We start from the raw sequence: 20,763 nt of genomic DNA, 5'->3' as shown, positions 1-20,763 counted from the left end.
AAGCACAAAATTGTCAATTTTGAGCAGGGCATCAAGGCTTTTGCCTGTAATCCCACCTACTAGTGAGGCTGTGAGACAGGAGGATGGCTTGAGAACAGGAGTTCCAGACCAGCCTGGGCAATATAGCAAGACCCTGTCTATAAAAATTTAATTTTTAAAAATTAGCCAGGTATAGTGGCATGCATGTGTAGTCCCAGCTACTTGGGAGGCTGAGACAGGAGGATTGCTTGAGTCCAGGAGTTTGAAGCTGCAGTGAGGCAGAGGTGGGAGGATCACTTGAGGCCAGGAGTTTGAGGTTACAGTGAGCTATGATTGTGCCATTACACTCCAGCCTCAGTGACAATAAGACTGGGTTTTATTTATTTATTTTTTTTGATTCAATTTTGATGAAGTCCAATTTATTTTTATTTATTTATTTATTTATTTTGAGACAGAGTCTCACTCGGTTGCCCGGGCTAGAGTGAGTGCCGTGGCGTCAGTCTAGCTCACAGCAACCTCAAACTCCTGGACTTAAGTGATCCTACTGCCTCAGCCTCCCGAGTAGCTGGGACTACAGGCATGTGCCACCATGCCCGGCTAATTTTTTGTATATATATATTTTAGTTGTCCATATAATTTCTTTCTATTTTTAGTAGAGACGGGGTCTCACTCTTGCTCAGGGTGGTCTCGAACTCCTGACCTCGAGCGATCCACCCGCCTCAGCCTCCCAGAGTGCTAGGATTACAGGCATGAGCCACCGCGCCCGGCCAAGTCCAATTTATTTTTGCTTTAGTCGCTTATCCTTTGAATGTCATGTCTAAGAAACCATTGCCTAACCCAAGGTCACAAAGATATATGCTTATTTTCTTCTAAGCTTTATAGTTTTAGCTCTTTCATTTAGGTCTTTAATCCATTTTGAGTTAATTTTTGTATATGTGAGTTAGGGGTCCAACTTCATTCTGCATGTGGATATCTACTTGCCCCGAACCATTTGTTAGAAAAGACTCCTCTGTAGTAATTACTCTATTTGGCACACTAAACATTTTACTTTTGTATCTCAGTCTATTAGAATGTGAAATTGGTTTGGGGTTGAATAGGTGGAGATGTCAGGAGGTTGGGGGTGTGGGGTCAGAATTGAGAGAGGTCAGACCATGGGTGTGGTGACTAAAAAAGGAACGCAGAGTTGTTCAGAATCTGTATGTAAGGAGTGGAAATAAATTAATAGGAATAATCAGAGATCAGGAGGAGAACAAAGGAATGAGAGGTTTTGTTTGTTTGTTTTTTAATAAGACAGAGTCTTGCTCTGTTGCCCAGTGCGGTGGCATCAGCTCCCTGCAACCTCAAACTCCTGAGCTCAAGCGATCCTCCTGCCTCAGCCTCCTGAGTAGCTGGGACTACAGTTGCTCGCCACCATGCCTGACTAATTTTTCCATTTTTTTGTAGAGATGGGGTCTTGCTCTTGCTCAGGCTGGTCTCAAACTCCTGAGCTCAAGGGATCCTCCCACCTTGGCCTCCCAGAGTGGTAGGATTACAGGTGTGAGCCACCCCGCCTGGCCAGAATGAGAGAATCTTACAAACAGGTATTCTAGTGTTAATAATTAGTTCTGAGACCGCAGATGGTTTTTCATCACCATCTACAATAAATAGGTATTAATGGGGCATGCAGAATGCAAATAAATTATGAATTGCTTCTTGGCCTTGAAATAAAGAATATTACGAAAGATATATTGAATAAGAAGTAATTGCTTTAAATAATCATATTTGTATTATCTAAAATAAGAGTAATTGTGTCCACATCAGGGATTTAGGATATACGTGAAAGTAATCATTAAGGTAGTTCAGGCGTTTTGGAATTGCAGCCCAAGTGGGAACTGGAATTCTAAATAGTAATTGAATGTAGTAATACAGAAGATGGAACTTAAGTTGTCAGCTTTAAAACAGTCTTCAGTCCCTCAACTGAACTGTTCAGGGGTTCAGTCAAAGAATACAGCAAGAAACCTCTGTAAAGATAACATCCTTTGTCTTTAAATATGATGGAAAAATAGTAAGTATGAGGGAAACAGCATTTACAGCCTGTCTTACTTGTGATTAGAGCAGACAGCTGTAGTATCAGGTGAGAAGCTGTGTTAACTAAGTAGGAGGTAGTCACTTTCTTACTAACAATGGCAGCAGATATAACAGCGGGAATATGTTAAATTTATTGCAAATATTTAGTGTGTGACATTCTATGTTTTGCATTGACATTTTAGGAAACATGGTGTTACTATGACAATTTTTTCTCTTGAGACCGGATAGCAGTTTTTGACTGTTAAATATACGAGGTTAAAATCTTAGTATATCTTACCTTTTCTTACCTTGCTATGACATAGTTGCTAGTAATAATTTTCTGTACCATCTCTTTTTATCTTTTTTTCCAGAGAACTCAAATTTCGATTTTATATTTTTGGGGGAGAGGCAAGATGTACAAAATAAACTGTTGATTGTTTTGAATGTTAGCATATGGAAATTTGAAACATACCTAAGGACAGAGACTTTGTTTCTCTTTTTAACTTCGGAGTTCAGATAGTATATCATTCTCTAAAAAATACTGCAGCTGAAGTTTTTATCTCATGGAAGTCTGTAGGGGGAGGAAGAAGGGAACTTATATCTCCCAAGATTAACCTTCACTTTTTAAAAGTTATTGTACATGTGATTTTTTTTTTTTCTTTTCCTGTTCATACATTTGTGCTGCCCATGTACTCTTGACGCATTTCAATAAAATTGTTTGGGGTGAGGGAAAGAAGTGAGGCAACTCTGCAAGATTACATCTATGGTTCTTAAATTGCATTTTTGAATAATCTAGGTCTCTTAAAAAATTACTGATGCCTGATTCCCACCCCCAGACATTCTGATTTAATTGGTATGGGGTGTGACCTAGCAGAGGGATTTTTCTTTAAGTTCCACAGGTAATTCTAATATGCTACAAAATTTGGGAGCCACTGGGTTATGTCAGAATAAGAGATAAAGTACTTCCCTTATAGCGAGCTGGAAAACAATCACAGGGCTAGTTTATGTAGGAAATCCCTTAAATTGCATTCTTACCCCAAAAGGATTACCATATTTCTAAATTTTTGGATACTGCTAAATGAGGGGAAATGGCTACCGAAGTGGGGAAAAGACCCGTAAGCTAAAATACTAAATTCTTTTTTGTTGTTGTTGGAGACACGGTCTCACTTTGTTGCCCAGGCTAGAGTGCCGTGGCACAATCATAGCTCACTGCAACTTCCAACTCCTGGGCTCAAGTGATCCTCCTGCCTCAGCCTCCTGAGTAACTGGGACTGCAGGCTTGTGCCACCACACCCAGCTAATTTTTTCTATTTTTTGTAGAGATGGGGTCTCACTTTTGCTCAGGCTTGTCGAACTAACTCCTAACCTCAAGTGATCCACCCGCCTCAGCCTCCCAAAGTGCTAGGATTACAAGCCTGCGCCACCACACCTGGCCACATGTACACCTTTTTATAGTTTTGTAATTATCAGTATAAGGACCACTTTTTATATTTCATGTTCATTTCTTAGATAACTACCTCACCATCGATATGATTTCTATAGCCACTTGCTAACCTTCTCTAACAATATATTCATTCTGTTTGACTTGTCTCTTGACAATAAATCTCTAACCATTCCAGAATTTACTCACTGTTAATCTGCCCTTCATTACTCCTGGCTACTTTTAATTTGCCCTTCCATTATGTTCTCAGTTACAGCACCTGGATTTTAATGGTTTCTGTAGAATTCTTCAGTTCTCCCTGGTGACTATGAATTGAACCCTAATTAATTAACTTTTCCAGAGACAACCTTCGGCAGCTGCAGAATCCTACAGCTCATCTGCTTAGGAATTGGAACCTCAGACGCGTGGACTGCCTGCACTCTTGGTCTGTGGTTCAGTTTACTTACCAGTTCCTGCCATTTAAAGGTCATGTGGGTTGCACTTAAGCATCCTTTTTAATCAGGTTTGGGCACCGACTAGAGTCTCTTAGGCTTGTCTTTGGTTTTAACTTGCTGAGACTATTGTAGCTTTATTCCTGGATTTCCCTGATTTTTACAGTTCAAATTTATGCCTTTAATTAGAATCTGAATTAAACCTGGAAGTCAGGCACTCCCAACCTCAGTGACACCATGGTAATGGGGTGAAGAGCAGGTTGCACGCTTCCATCATATTCCTTTGTTCTGCCCTGATATCCTCTTCTGTTTTTAAAACTTTAGCTCCAGCCTAGCAAGAGTGTTAAATCACTCACTGGAATTTTAAAAAATTATTTATATATTAATAGTTTTTAACCTTAGGCCAGGCACTGTTCTAAACAGGTACCAAATGTCTTGTTTAACCCTGAAAATGCCTTAAAGACAGGGAAATAGGTTCTGAAAGGTGAAATAGCTTGCTTGAAGTCACAGCTAGTAACGAAGGAGCCAGGATTCCAACCCAGGTGTTCTGGCTACCGCATGTTCTTACCCATGAGGCTTTGCTTCCACTCCTCTCCCCAGATTTAAGGCTGGAGGAGGAAAATGGGAAAGCTCTTTTGAATTTGACTCGAAAGTACTTTTTTACCCTGTCGCTTCCCCAAGGTGATTGTGGATGCACTAGAGCCTCACTTCAGGCTCCCCTCAAAGCAGCAGAAAATTCCTAATGTTGAGGTGAGTTGTACTATCCTTTTTGTTTGTTTGTTTTTGACTGCTGGGGGTGGGATTTTATTTTTTGAAGACTGTTTTATGATGAAATTTTTCAAATAAAATAGTTATAGCATAATAAATGCCCTTGAGCCCCTAGTCCAGCTTCAACAATTATCAGTTTGTGGCCACTCTTATTTTACCTGTGAACACCCTCTCCATTTCCTGGATTATTTTAAAGCTAATCCCAGACCTACTTCATCCATAAATACTACACCAAGGGATAGAGACTTAGCAACCAAAACGCCATTATCACACCTACGCAACTTTTCTGTAATATCAAATATCCTGTTGATGTTAACATTTCTCTTATTTCTCATGGTGCTTTACAGTTGGTTTTTTTTGAAAAACAATCCAGATAAAGATGACCCCATTGCTTTTAGTTTTCTAAGTCTCCCTTAATTCCCCCACTTTATTCTTTTTTAACCAATTTAGTTATTGAGGAAACCTGGTCACTTGGCTTGCAGAGTTTTCCACACCGTATTGCCTTTCTACGTTTCCTATAAATGGGTAGAGTGCAGTTACAACGCTAGATTGAGCTGGAATTCATTGGTATGGGTGCACTTACCACATTCTGGAGCTTACTTGGTTGGTTGACTGAAACTTGGACTCCGTGGTGGCCTGTGTTTAATGAAGTTGAGATGCTGGAGGTGGAGGATTAGGCTTAGGGAGATAGGAACGTTGGAGTGGATTTATCACGTGCAACCTGTGCATCCCGTCTCCCAAACTACACCCTCTGAGGAGGGCCGCAAGACCCCTCTTGATTAAGACATTGAGAAGTATGTTGGTGAGGGAAGCACCCACATCCCTGAAATCTCTGTGGCTGCTCTCCTGAGGGCAGGCACGACTGTGCCGTTGAGATGAGCTCCCTGATCTCAGCGAGGACTGTGGGATCTGAGTAGCAGAAGCCAAGTGCGACACTTACCTGGTTCCATTATCAACAGACTGTGTTGTCAGTATACGGCACTGTTGAGACAGTGGAAAGCTAGAGCAGGAGGAAGGGACTTCACTTCCTGGTGTGCTGTTTTCCATGGTGGTCGGTGGATGGGCCACGTGGTAGAGCCAGGAAGTGGTGTGTGTGTGTGTGGCTCTCATGGTTCCGCAGCAGTCCACACCCTCCAAGCTTCTCCCCACTGCAGCACTGCTTCCCATGGTCAGCTGGGGCCCAGAGCCCCTGGCAGGTTTTCCTGCCACCTAGTGGCAGTCTAGGTCAGCTGAGGCCGTTAGCCTCCAGCAAGTTTCTCCACCACTTAATTTGCTGAAGTGTGACTGTCTTGGGGAGAGGATGCTGTCCTCTTCTAAGTGTCCAAGTTCCTTCCCTCCTCCCTCTCCTGTGTTAGGGTAGTAGTTGCTTTCTACAGTTGCTACTTGTATACTCCTTTTTATCCCTTTTAGTAGCTTTTACTAATTAACAATTCTTTAAAGTTTCAAGTATGGTTTTGTATCCTGACTCAGTGTCGACTGATTCTACATAGATCTGGAGGCTTGATCAAATGAGAGTCTAATTAACAGGAGTAGGGACAAGAATACTTCATAGATGGTGTTCTCTGCTTCCTATCGCATCACATCAGAGCCACGTAATTGGTTGTCTTGAGGGATCAATGAGTTTACATGTTGTCAGCTTGATCTGTCATTATAAAATTCCCCATTTGCCTTTTATGTAATGGTTTTTGCAGTTACTGACGATCACTGCCTAGATCTGTGATCTCATTAGGAGCTGTAAATGGTGTGCTTCTATCGTTCATTACCTGGAATTATTCTGTACAGAGAGCTTTTTCCACAACTATCATGTTATACTGAAATGCATGTAGTTCATGTTGATATGGCAGGATAATTGCTCAACTCTCATTTATCAGGGTTTTTTAAGAGATGAGCAGTTGAGAGGTGAGGTCTCGCTCTGTTGCCCAGTCTGGAGTGCAGCGGCCACTATTGTAGCTGACTGCAGCCTCAAACTGAACTCCTAAGCTCAAGCGGTCCTCCCGCCTCAGCCTCTCCAGTAGCTGGGACTACACGTTTAAGCCACCACATGCGGCTTGTTTATCAGTTTCTATTGCTTTTTAAATTTTCTTTAACATTCTTTTACGGCTTGAAAAGAGCTTACATTAAATATCTGTACCATGGTTCCCCCTTTCCCATAAATACCTCACAAATTTAAAACAGCTGATAATTTTCATTGAAGATTCCCAAATGTTAAGCATTAAGCAGCTCTGCCTAATGACCAGTACTACTCATAGGGTGGTAGCAAAACAGAGCTGGGTGCCTTGCTTGTTGGCAGATCTAGAGTTAAAAATATTTTTAGGGATAATGGAGCAGGGGTCAGTCAACTATGGCCCAGTACCTATTTTTGTACGGCCTCAAGCTAAGAATGGTTTTTACATTTTTAAAAGGTTGGTGGGAAAATGTCACAAAGCTTAAAATGTTTGTTATCTGTCCTTTTATAGAAAAAGCCAACCCCTGATATAAAGCAACCTATATGAAATAACAGGTTTAGATTAGAGCAGTGGGGTTTGTGACTTTTGGGTGGGACGTCATAGATCTAAACTAGAATTATGAGCTCTACCCTAAAAATGCTCGTGTATAAAATTGTGCCCATGTCCACTCGTGGGCATCCTGGGCCCCAGGCTAAAAACCTTTGCACTGTAGTATTGTTATTGGTCTGCTTGGGCTACTGTAACAGAACAGCAAGGTTGGGTGGCTTAAAGAACAGAAATTTATTTTGTCACAGTTCTGGAGGTTGGAAATCCAAAATCAAGGAGCCAGCAGGGTTGGTATCTGGTGAGGCTTTTCTTCCTGGAGTGTACACAGACAGCCATCTTCTCACTGTTCCTTACAGGACTTTCCTCTGGGCATGCGTACTCCTGGTGTCTCTTCCTCTCCTGTTGGATTAGGGCCCCATTCTTATGACCTCATGTAACCTTAATTACCTCCTTAAAGGCTCTCTCTGCAAATGGTCACGTTGGGGTTTAAGTTTTAACCTGTTAATTTGGGGAGACACAACTAGGTCCATTACAATATAAATACTAAATCTTAAGTATAATTGAGTACTGTATCTACTTTAAGGATTCCTGTCTCTTTAAGCTCTGAGAGATCAAGTGTTCTCTATGCATTTGCTGCTGAATCCCATGCACTACCTTATAGGCTCCGGAGTCCTACTGAGTCAATGCATGTTGGTGAAATCAGACTAATGCACAAGAAAACTCATGGAGGGATATGTGGTGCTAATTTAAGTATCAGAGATTAAAATAGTGTAGCAATTCTGAGGAGAAACTCAAAATCAGAATAATCAAAGGAAGCCCCCCCCCCACACACACACTTTAAAGGAGAGAATGACCTATGCTTGGAATTGTTTGTGCAAGACGTTATTCTTGCTGGCATTAGGACATTTACAGACTATGAGCCAAAGCCAGAGTTTAAGTGGTTTATGTAGGGTGTGGGCAGATAGATGCTGGAGAGTTGGGAGGAGACTGGGATCTGGAGCCTTGGAATTGTACAGCATGCGTCTAAGACCTGAACTGGAAAATAGCTCAGAATTTTGGCAGAAAAGAAAATGGTAGATAAGGTAATTTTATCTGGGATAGAAAGAAATAGGATCATAAAATTTATCAATGCTCAAAGAATTTTAAGTGGTAAAATTTAAGGAAACATTGCATATCTATGGAATGATTCCGCTAACATAAAACAGCTGATAAAACCAGGTGGTTTTTGTTTGGAGAAGGGTGAGAGGGCAATGTTTACATGACAATGCTACCGATTTCTCTGTGTACAATTTGCATCGTCCTAAACTGTGAACTATCTCAAAATTGAAAACTTCCAAGTGCCAGTTCTCTTGAGGGGCAGGGACACCCTCTACTCCATTTTGAAGAACATCTGATAAAAACTTAAAAGGTTTCGTGTCCAAGGTGAGGACTCTCTCTCTTTTTCACTGTTTTTTTTTTTTTTTTTTTTGAGTTTGCCTTTCAAATAATCATTAGGAATTAAACAGTTGGCATCAAAATTACAGTCCTAACAGATTCTGATTTATCCCTCAAAATGAGATGAGCTGCTTTTATAGTTAGAGGATTATGGTAATACACATAGTATCTGGTGTTTAGGGTTAGCATAATAAAGGCTAATACAACTGAAATGCTTTTTTTGCCCAATAAAAGTATTTTTTTTACCTAGCCTCTATAATTCTAAATATTCTAAATAAATTATTCTAAATAGTAAAAAACTTATCTGAACACATTTTAATACTAATTTCAGTTACAACTTTTATTCTTTATTGTCGTATTTTCCAAGTTTTGGCACCCAAACCTGGCAAACATCATGGAGATTTGTACAAACATACATATACATATATACATACATGTTGAAGTTTAAACCCCAGCTTCCTCATTAAACCCTGTGCTCAGGCTCCTGTTAAAAAGAGGTAACATGGTGAGAAGATAAAAATCAGGGAAAACATAAATAAATCCCAATTGATAACTCTTGTCATGAATTAAGGCTGACATTTTAAAGCAAAATCCACCACCTTGCTAAAAATTCCAAGCTACAGCCTCAGATATTTACAACAACAAAGAAAGACAAAAAAAATCTCCTTATACACTTAATGGAGTTTAACAACAAGCTAGCTGTACTATGCTGTTATTTCAGTAACTTTTTATTAATGTTTCAGTGATTAAAATTTCAGGTGTTCAAAACTCAAGTGGGGGCATCATTACACTCTGAAGCAAAATTCTTCAGGTACTCATCTTTTAACTACTACACAAATCCATCACAGTAACATTCAGGCTTTTTAAAAAAATTTAATGTTTAGTAACTAAAGAGTAGCTACAATCACTGTACTCTAGGTCGCTTGATCTTATTTTTCTCTGTAGGAGCTTTCCTCTTTTGTGATAATCCGGCCTCAGGTTCCTTATTGTTCTGAAGAAATGCAACAGCTTCTGGTAGACAGTATTTTTCTATGTGAGGAGGGGATTCCTATAAAAGGAAAAATAAACATTTTTTTTTTCATGTCAAACTCTTAAATGATCTGGTAATAGATTCCTTTACTGTGCTTTTTGACAAACTTAAAGTGCACATTCATTCCTAGGTTCATGCAAAGAAAACTTCTGTCTTTCAAGGTATGCTAATTAGCATTCACATTTAGTGAATGAACCCTGTGGGACAAAGTCTCCCCTTTTATCAGAAAAATTAGTGTATAGCTCAGAGTGGGGCCAGTTCAGATCTTAATGATTTCATTTGTAAAATATGGATTAAATAGACTATGGAATGGGAAAATATGGTTAATAACTATCATCAGTGTGAGATACTATGCTTAGTGTAATTTTTAAAAATCTTTTTTACGTTTTACAATAAACATGTGATATGGGTGCTTTTAACCCTCATTTTACAGATAGGTCAATAAAACCACTAATGTCACATAACCAGGTAGCAAAGCCAAAATTCATACCCTTCTCTACCTGACTCCAAAATACTTGCATTTTTCCTCCCTCAAAACCATTTTCCAACATGGAAGAAAAGGATCTTTCCTGCTTTATAAGTAGAATACAACTTAATTTTCTGGCAACATGGCACACTGGATAACCTGAAAATGAATCTCCACAAAATACCAAGTGCCTTCTGATTCAGTTCTTCCAGAGGTAACTATAAATTCTGACCAAATATATTAGAAGCAACTACCCTAAGACCCTGGAGAATAAAGAAATCAAGCAAACATTAGAGGGGAGTTGACATTCGGAAGAGAATGGCATGGGGTGTTTATGGCTTCTGGTCTGAGAAGAGGTCCCAGTCTGTCATGCGGGTTGGCTAAAACTAACAGAGAAAGAAAACCTGCGGTCTCAAAGACGGGAAGAACCGGAGCGGATGGCAACTACAGCCACTGGAAAATGAGACAGGAAATCTCAGAAAGGTGGTGGGATGGGGAAGCCCCAAACCTAGTGTCTTGAACTCTGCCCAAATCTTTGCTTGAGCCCTGAAGGGACTAACGCTAAGGCTAAAGAAAATGAGATTTGAGCTGCCACTCGCTGCAGAAGGTCAGTCAAGTAAACTGCCCGCTAAACAAATGAAACAATCTAGAGTTTCTACAAGTTATGTCCAGAATACATCCAAAATTACTGCACACATGAAGCAGAACATGACCCATTCTCAAAAAAAAAAAAAAAAAAAATCAGAACCACTTCAAATAAAATGAAATACTTAGGTAAAACTTGACAAAACATATATAGGATCTATATACTGAAAATTACAAAATGCTCATGAAAAATCCAAGAAGACCTAAATTAATAGGTATGCCATGGGGTTCATGGATTGGAAGACAACATGGTGAAGCTATCAATTTAAACTGATCTGTAAGTTTAATGCAATTTCTATGAAAAATCTCAGAGTTTTTTGTAGACATAAACAAGCTTATTTTTAAATTTACATATTTATATTTTTAAATTTATATTAAAAGCAATAAAAAAAAGGTAAAGGCCTCTAATATAGCTAATACAATCTTGAAAAAGAGGAATAAAGTGGAAGGACTCATTACCTGATATTAGGGCTTGCTTTTATATAGCTTAAGTAATCAAGCCAGGGTAGTACTGCAGAGGAAAAGATGTGTGGATCAATGCAACTGAATAGGAAAACCCATAAATAGACCCACACAAATCAGCCCAAATGAATTTTGATAAAGGTACAAAAGCAACTCAATGGAGAAAATTTCTTTGAACAAATGATGCTGGAGCAGCTGGACATTTTTTAGAGAAAAAAACCCAAGAAACAAACAAAAAAAAGCCTTTGACCTAAACCTCACATTTAATATAACAATTAGCTCAAAATGGATCACAGATGTAAAGGTTGGCCCAATGCAGTGGCTTACACCTGTAATCCCAGCACTTTGGAAGGCTGAGGCAGGAGGAATGCTTGAGTATAGGAGTTCGAGACCAATCTGGGCAACATAATGAGACCTCATTTCAAAAAAAAAAAAAAAAAAGTAAAACCTTTTCTCTGCAAAAGACCCTGTTAAGAAAATAAAGTTAAAAGGATAAAGAGACGAACTACAGACTGAAAGAAAATATTTGCAAAGTACATTTGCAACAATGGACTATTATCTAAAACCCTCAAGCTTGACAGTAAAAATCAGTTCAATTAGAAAATGGGCAAAACACATGAACAGACATTTCAGTGAAGATGATAAAAACACTGCAAATAAACACACCAAAAGATGTCCAATTTCATTAGCCATTAGGGAAGTGAAAAGTTAAAGCACAATGAGATATCAAGGAATATCTACTAAAATAAAAAGTACTGAAAACACTAAATTTTGATGAGGATACAGAAAAACTAGATCACTCATACATTGCTAGTGGGAAAAATGATATGGCCACTCTGAAACACACTCTTCAGCATTTGTTCCCAGTGAAATGAAAACTTATATTCACATAAAAACCTGTACACAAATATTCATAGCAGCTTTGTTCATAGTAGCTCAAAACTGCAAACAACGCAGATGTCCTTCAACAGATTAATGGCTAAACAAATTGTGGTACAACTCGGCAATAAAAAGCAACAAAACTATTGACGCAAGCAGCGACCTGGATGAATTTCAAAGCAATTTTGCTGAATGAAAAAAAGCCAATCCCAAAAGGTTACACAATGTATCGAGTGCTTCTATGTAACATTTCTAGAATGACACAATTACAGAAATGGACAATAGATCAGTGGCTGCCAGGGGTGATGTGACAGCTGGGAGGCGGGGGGGCGACAGAAGGAAGATGGCTATGGTGAAGAAAGGGCAACATGGAGCCAGGTGTGGTTGGAACATGCCTGCAATCCCAGCTACTTTCAGGAGGCTGAGGTGGGAGGTTCACTTGAGCCCAGGGGTTTGAGGCTGTAGTGTGCTACGACTGTTCCTGTGAATAGCCACTGCACTTCAGCCTGGGCAACATAGTATGACCCCCAATCTCAAAAAAAAAAAAAAAAGCGACATGAGGGATCTTTGCAGTTGACAGCCTATTCGATATCATGATTGTGGTGGTAGATATACAAACCTATGGATGATAAAACTGCACAGAACTAAATGTGTGTGTACACATACATGCACAGCACAAGTAAAATTGGGGAACTCTGAATAAGCCTGGTGGACTGTAACAATGACAGTATCCTGGTTGTGATATTATACTATAGTTCTACAAGATGTTAACATTGGGGGAAACGGGGTAAAGTGTACAGAGGATCTCTATTATTTCTTACAACTGCATATAAAACTATAATATCTCAAAAAGTTAAAAAATATCAACAGAGACCACCCTGCTCATGACCCAGATGTTGGAAATAATAGACAATGATTTAAAAGCAGCTTTTATAACTATGCACAGTGATGTAAAGGAAAATATGCTTGAAATGAGTAAAAAGAAGAATCTCAGCCAAAAACGGAGAAAAGAACCAAAGTGCAATTCTAGATATAGAAAATATCTAAACCCCAAAATCTCACTGGATAGGCTTCAAAGCAGAATGAAGATAACAGGGAAAATATCAGTGAAGTTGGAGACAGATAAATAAATAGGAATCAATATTCAAAAGAACACAAAGAAAAAAAAAGATTGCAAAAAGGTGAACACAGCCTTAGGGACCTGTGGGACAATATCAAAAGGTCTAAAATGAGTACCTGAATTGCCAGACAAAAAGGAAAGAACAGACAAAAAGGAAAGAACGGAGCAGAAAAAATATTTGAAGGAATAATGGCCAAAATTTCCCAAACCTGGTGAAAGGCATAAGTTTGCAGATTCAAGAAGCTCTGCAGACACCAAACAGCATTAATATAGAGAAAACCACACCTGGAAATATCAAATGGTTGATAACCAAAGACAAAGAGAAAATCCTGAGAGCAGCCAGGAAAAACTGCCACAAGACATACACCAGAGCAACTCAAATTGTCACTGACTTCTCAACAGAACAATGGAGGGGATGGCAAGAGAGTAAAATCTTTAACAGAAGAAAAAAAAAAAACTATCAATCCAAAATTCTATATAACCTGCAAAAAAAAATCCTTCAAGACTGAAGGTGAAACAGACATTTTCATATATAACTAGAATTGAAGGAAAATGACAGCAGATGGAAATTTGGATCTTCCAGAAGAAATAACACTCAAAATGGTATGTGTCAGAGTAATTCTAAAAGACTATTTTTTGGGCATTTTTTCTACAGACACTTTGAATTCATAATCCCAGGAGGAATAAATATTTATTCTTACAGAATTATGCTAATGACATCATCTCTTTTTATAGTGACTTAAGATTATTGAATCCCTAATTTTGCCAATCTTTTTTCCTACCTTGTTACAGTAGAGAGCACATGGCATTTTATTATGAGGTATTTATATACAACACCTGACAACTACTAGTCTTGGCTCTATGATCTTTGGCAGATCATTAACCTCTCTGAGCCTCATTCACTCATTTATAAAATAATAAACTAACATTTACTTTGAGACACTTCTTTAACAATTAAGGAGAATATTAAAATATATGTAAAATACTTAACACAATGATTGACACACAGTGAGCACTGAATAAATGATAGCCACTATTAAAAAAATAAATAAATAAATAAAAGACTATTTTTTCTTTTAATCGCAAAATACATAGGACTGTTTAAAGCAAAACCTATTTAAAATACTGTATTGTGGGACTATAACATGTATGGGGGTATGTGTACACATATATATAAATGACAACTGTAGCATAAAGCAGAGGTCAGCAAACTTTTTTTATAAAGGCCCAGATAGTAAATATTGTAGGCTTTGTGGAATACTCTACCATTGTAGTGCAAAAGCAGCCATAGGGAATACATAGATGAATGAGTATGGCTGTGTTCCAATGAACTTTATTTAAACAGGCAGCAGGCCTGTGGGCTATCGTTTACTGACCCCTGGTATAAAGCATAGGGGAAGCAAAGGAACCTACTCGGATGCAAGAATTCTACATTTAATGCAACATAATACAATATTAACTCTGGAAAGACTGTGAAAAGTTAAGGACATATATTGTAATCTGTATACAAACACACCCCCTCCCCCCAAAAAGTAAAGAGATTTTTGCTTTAAAAGGCTAATGGATAAATGGAATTCTAAAAATATTGAATTAATACCAAAAGCCAAGAAAGGAAGAACAAGATACATGTCATAACAATTAAAAGAACAATACATGAAAATGACACCCATCATAACTGGATAAACAACTTGTAACAGATTTGAAATACATAGAGTAAAAGCTGACAAAATTAAAGAGAAAAATAATCCACAATCATAGCTGGAGATTTTAATGCCCCTCTCTCAGTAATTGATAGAACCAAAAAAAAAAAAAAAAAAGGAAAAGAAAAAAACAGACACAGAAAGCCTGATCAACATTACCCCATATTGAACTATTTGATATGTACAGAACACAACACCCAATAATTGCAGAATATAAATTCTTTCACATATATACGATATATTCATCAAAATAGACTAAGCTCGTCCATAAATCAAGTCTAACTTTGAAATATCAGTAATTAAAATCATACCAAGTATGTTCTGATTACAGTGGAGTTCAAAGAAATCAAAAATTAAACACACACAGAAAACCCTCTTATATTTGGGAATTAATAGATTCCTAAATAAGCCACTTAAATGAACACAAACTGCCAATATCAGGAATAAATGTAGGGTTTATCACTATAGTAAAAGGGTAATAAAGGGTAACAAGAGAATATTATGAAGAACTTTATACCAACAAATTTGACAACTAAGATGAAATAGATATATTATTTGAAAAATACAAGTTATCAAATCTGACACATGAAACAAAGTATGAATAGCTCTATATCTACCAAAGAAAATGTGTTGTTAAAAAAAACACCCTATAAAGAAAACTCCAGACCTTCAAACACTCGAGGAAGAAATAACCATCTGACAGAAACTCTTCTAAAAAACCAAGCACTTTCCAACTGGTTTTATGATGTGTAAAACCCAATACCAAAATATGACAAAAACATTACAAAAAATGAAAATTTTATATCCATATCCCCCCAAAAGAGATTTTAAAAATTCTTAATTGTATCTAGCAATACATAAAAAGATGGATATGGCATGAGCAAGTAGAACTGGTGCCATGAGTTCAATGTTAAACTTAACATTTGAAAATTAAAGCAATATACTAGAATAAAGAAGAAAAACCACATAATAACTTAAACAGAAATGGAAAAAACATTTGATAAACATCAACTCCAATTAATGACAGAAAAGAAATCTCATCCAACTAGGAATAAAAGGGAGCTTCCTCAATCTGGAAAAGAAATTTATGAAAAACCCATAGCGGACATCATATTTAATGGTGAAAAAGTGAACCCTTTCCACTCCACTGAAGATTGGGTTCCTTGTGTTTTCCCCTATCCCACCACTTCTACTCAGCAGCATACTTGAGGTCCTAGCCATATATGATAAGAACAAGAAATAATAGGCACAAGGAAGGGGGAAAAAATGTAGAACTCTCTCTTTGCAGATAAAATGACTACTTACGTAGGAACACCTATGGTACTAATTGTACTAAGTGAATTTTACCAAGGTCATAGGTTATAATAAGACTAATATACCAAAAATATATTTTTATAGATTGGCACCAACTGGTAGAAAAATGAAAACTTGGGAATCTCCATTTATAACAACATCATAAAATAGGAATAAACTTAACAGAAGTTAAAGTCTCTATATTGAAAACTACAAAACATTGCTGAAAGAAATTAAAGAAGACCTACATAGAGATATTCTATGTTCATGGAATGGACTACTCAATGTTGCTTACTGTCCCTATATTGATCTGTAGAGTCAATGTAATCCCAATCTTAGTCAAATCTAGGCTTTTTTTTTTTTTTGTAGAAACTAACAAGCTGATTCTAATATATATGGAAATACAAAAGACATAGAATACCCAAATAATCCTGAAAAAGAAAACTAAAACTGTAGTCTTAACACTAACTTCAAAAGTTACTATACAGCTACTGTATTCAAGACAGAGTAGGTTCGTTCTCTTGGCCAGAGCAGCAGCAGCAACAACAACAAAAGAAAAAAAAAAAAAGGAAGAGGAAAGGTATTATCCAAAAATCGACAAGTAGATAATGGAACAGAACACGGAGTCCAGAAATAGACCCACAAAAATATGATCATTTGATAATATTTTTTATAAGGGTGATAAAGCCTTTGGGGAAAAGTAAAGTCTGTTCAACAAACAGTGCTGGAACAGGTAGATATCTACGTGGAAAAACCCTAACCACAACCTCATAGCATAAATAAAAATTAATTTGAAATGGATCATAAACCTAAATATAAAAGCTAAAACTATGATACGTTTGGAAAACTATATTAGAGATTATCTTGGTACCTTAGGGAAAACAAAGGTTTCTCTAGGTGGGATACAAAAAACCACCATGAAAGAAAAAGTGCTGAATATTATTAGTCATCAGCAAAATACAAATTAAAAATCACAATGTGATCCCACTATAAACCTACCAAATGGCTAAAAATCAAAGGACTATCAACACAAAATGCTGGGAAGGATATGGAACAAATGGAACACTGATACAGGTTGAGTGTCCCTTACCCGAAATGCGTGGAACCAGCAGTGATTGAGACTTCAGATTTTTTCAGATTTGGAGATATTTCCATTATATTTACTCAATGAGCATCCCAAATCCAGAAATCTGAAATCTGAGATGCTCCAATGAGCATTGCCTTTGAGCATCATGCTGGTGCTCAGGAAGTTTTGGATTCTGGAGCATTTCAAACTTTTGCATATAGGATGCTCAACCTGTACATTGTTGGTGGGAGTGTAAAGTGGTAATAATTCCTTTGGGAAAACGCCTAGCAGTTTTGTAAGAACCTAAATACACATTTATTCTATAACACAGCAATTGTACTCCTAGATATATACCCAAAAGAAATGAAAATGTCCATAAAAACACCTGTATATTTTTAGCAGCCTTATTCATAATAACTAAAATGGAAAACAGCCCAGGGGTCTATCAATAAGAAAATGAATAAACTGTGGTATACTCAGAGGAATGCTGCTCGGCAAAGCAGAATGAACTACTGATATACACTACAACCTAGATGAATCTCCAAACATCATGTTGAGAGAAACCCTTAAATAAACTAGTACATACTGTATGACACCATTTGTATGAAGTTCCAGAACAGGCAAAAGTAATGTACAGTGGGGGAAATAATCAGAACGGTGGTTAACAATGGAGCTAGGGTAACGATTTATTGAGAAGGGACACCGGAAACTTCCTGGGATAATCAGGGTCTTTACTGGATAAGGTTTAGATTGTACAGGTGTATGCTTTTATCAGAATTCAAGGACCTATACAGTTAATATCTACCAATTTCACTGTATTAATGTTACCTTTATACTAAAATGTTAATTGTATAAATAAATGTTAATGGTAGATCTGGGAGGTATGTATACTGTTCACTGTAAAATTTATTCAGCTTTTCTTAATGCTGCAAAAAACCTCCAACTTTTAGAATGAAAAATACACTGAAATTTAAAAGTAATACAAGTTCTTTATAGAGAACTTATGATATGCATAAAAATATTGTGAGGAAGTAGATAAATAACATTAACAATCTTATCAGAGGCAACCACTATTGGTATTGTGGCATATTTCCTTGTAGTCAGTTTTTTTGGTTTGTTTTTAAGCATTCTTTCTTTCTTTTTCTGCATAGTTTACTGTGATGTTACCAACATCAAGTAAAATATTCATTTTCATCATTTGCTTCTGTTCATTTGTTTTCTTGAACAAGTCTTTACTTCTTCCAAAACTTGAGGTGAAGTATTTTTAAAAACCACAGCTAAAGGACATTGATCCACAGCTAAAGGACATTGATCTGCAGCTACCTATATGCTCATTACATGCAGTGGGGGTCCTAGTTTTTTCACAGCTATCTTCTTTTGTTTTTGTTTTTTTGAGACAAGGTCTCATTCTGTCGCCCTGGCTAGAGTGCAGTGGCCTCATAGCTCACTGCAACCTCAAACTCCTCAAGCTATCTTCTTGCCTCAGCCTCCCAAGTAGCTGGAACTACAGGTGAGTACCCCCAGGCCAGGCTAATTTTTCTATTTTTAATAGAGATGGGGTCTCACTCTTGCTCAGGCTGGTCTCAAACTCCTGGCCTCAAGCGATCCTCCCACCTCAGCCTCCCAGAGTGCTAGGACTGCAGGCGTGAGCCACCGCGCCCAGCCCATAGCTATCTTTTAAGACAAACATTTGTCACAATGACCTTCATATACCTTCAAAACTCAGAGGCTTTGCTGCGCCTCCCTCGAAGAGCTCAGCGACTGGCCTGCAGGCTCTGCCGGTACCCTGCCAGCATGACTGATGGCTTCTCTATACCTTACTCCCTCAGTGGCTGCAGAGAAAAGCCATTTTTTTCTTTACAGAGTTAAAACCATACTGTTTATAAAATCAAGGGGTTTTTTTTTGACGTTGTTTAAGGTATTTTTCTCATGCCTTTAAAAAATCTTCATAAACACAATTTCTAATGGTTACATAGTATTTCTTTACATGGATGTGCCCCTATACTATTGGTTATGTAGGTTGTTTTTCAGTCTTCTAACTATTTTGAGAACATAAATTTTGCTTCACATTTCAGATAATTTCTATTAGGGGAAACTAAATGTCAACTGTTAGTACCCCAACTTCCCTAACCCAGAGTTCTTGATATTGATCTCTGTTCAGTTGGCTTAGGATTTATCAAATAATTTTTTCAGAAAGATATATATTTGAGTCCTTGCTTATGTATTTATTTCTCTTTACATATTAAAGTCTGGCTAAATATAAAATTCATGGGTGGCAAACTTTCCCCTCAATCATATAGGTGCTATTGCCAGTCTTTAGGTACTTAGAGCTGCAGGGAAGAAAAGACAGGTTTGGGTGTTTTTGTTTTTTGAGGTATGTTCTTTGGCTTAGATGTTTGTGGGATTTTTGTAAGAATTTTTCTTTCTTTATCCTTGTAATCTAAAAGCATGGCTAGGATATTCAGGTGTGTGTGGGGGGTCTCTTCACTGAGTTTGACTAGAGGTCAGTGAGCCCTTTTAATCTATATGTAAATGCTGACAAGCTAGATCAGAAAAGATTTCTTTGATCTTATATCTCATTATTTTGTTTGTTTCAATGATTCTCATTTGTTCTCTGAACATCTGTACTGTTAGGTTGGATTGCTAGTCTTTCTTCATTTAATAAGTATTTACTGAATACTTAATACATATGCTAGGCAATGTGCTAGGTCCTCAGAATAGTGAAAGAAAACAATCAGTATAAAAGAATGGTTAAAACCATGGGATCTGGAATCAAAATGTCTATGCCTTAGGTGAGTAACTTTGGACAGTTTAATTTCTCTAAGCCCAATTTTCCTCTTATGCAAAAATGGGAATCATAATAAAATACTTCAAATACTACTCCTTAGATTAAAAAACCTCATGTACTCAGTGCTTGGTAAATGGATGCTCAATAAACATTAGATATTGTTACATATGGAACTAACATTTAGAAGTTCTTCTACCTCTTTTGTCTTTGCATCTCTTCATTCTTTTCCATTGTATTATGTTTTGGTTTCTCAAATATGTCTTATATATCATTGATTCAAGTTTCTTTTTGCAATGTCAATTTTGCAAACCCCCTTGCTTTAGCTATTAATGTTCATTGAGAGTTCATATAAAAATCAAATGAGAATTCACATACAAACAGTACACTATAGGTGATCAATAAATATTGGTTCTTGTCTAGAATGATCAGGAATTCCTGAAAGGGATGGATATGGTAGGGTTCTCTATGTTTCCCTAACCCTTGCATTTTTTCCCACTGGGTAAATTTTTAAGACCTCACATCTCTATAAATTGAGCTTTTTAATAAGTTATTTAGGTGCTCAAGGAGAGCTATTACTGAGTTACTAATTCCTAAACAGTATGCCCACTGTTTTATGATAAAACCTTCACATTTATGTTTTAGGCATTCTTTATATTAAATCCTGAACAACCTCCAAACAAAAGAAGCAAAGTCACAAGGGGAAGTTTTCGCTTCCCCTTATTT

General features: G+C 37.3%; 1 protein-coding gene across 2 annotated transcripts in view; it reads right to left on the bottom strand.

Annotated features, from left to right (window-relative positions):
- Nucleotides 1-8,969: 8,969 nt before the first annotated feature.
- The window catches only part of TOPBP1 (DNA topoisomerase II binding protein 1), a 73,281-nt gene continuing 61,487 nt past the window's right edge, over nucleotides 8,970-20,763 (bottom strand). For both annotated transcript variants that reach the window (XM_069473229.1, XM_069473230.1), the window contains exon 27: nucleotides 8,970-9,639. In XM_069473229.1, the coding sequence (XP_069329330.1) occupies nucleotides 9,496-9,639 (144 nt within the window). In that variant the 3' untranslated portion in view covers nucleotides 8,970-9,495. The remainder of the gene's footprint in view (nucleotides 9,640-20,763) is intronic.

The sequence above is a fragment of the Eulemur rufifrons genome, chromosome 7 (assembly GCF_041146395.1).
Source record: "Eulemur rufifrons isolate Redbay chromosome 7, OSU_ERuf_1, whole genome shotgun sequence".
Classification (NCBI taxonomy): Eukaryota; Metazoa; Chordata; class Mammalia; order Primates; family Lemuridae; genus Eulemur; species Eulemur rufifrons.
The sequence above is the reverse complement of the archived record's forward strand: the minus strand, read 5'-3'. Positions and strand labels throughout refer to the sequence as shown.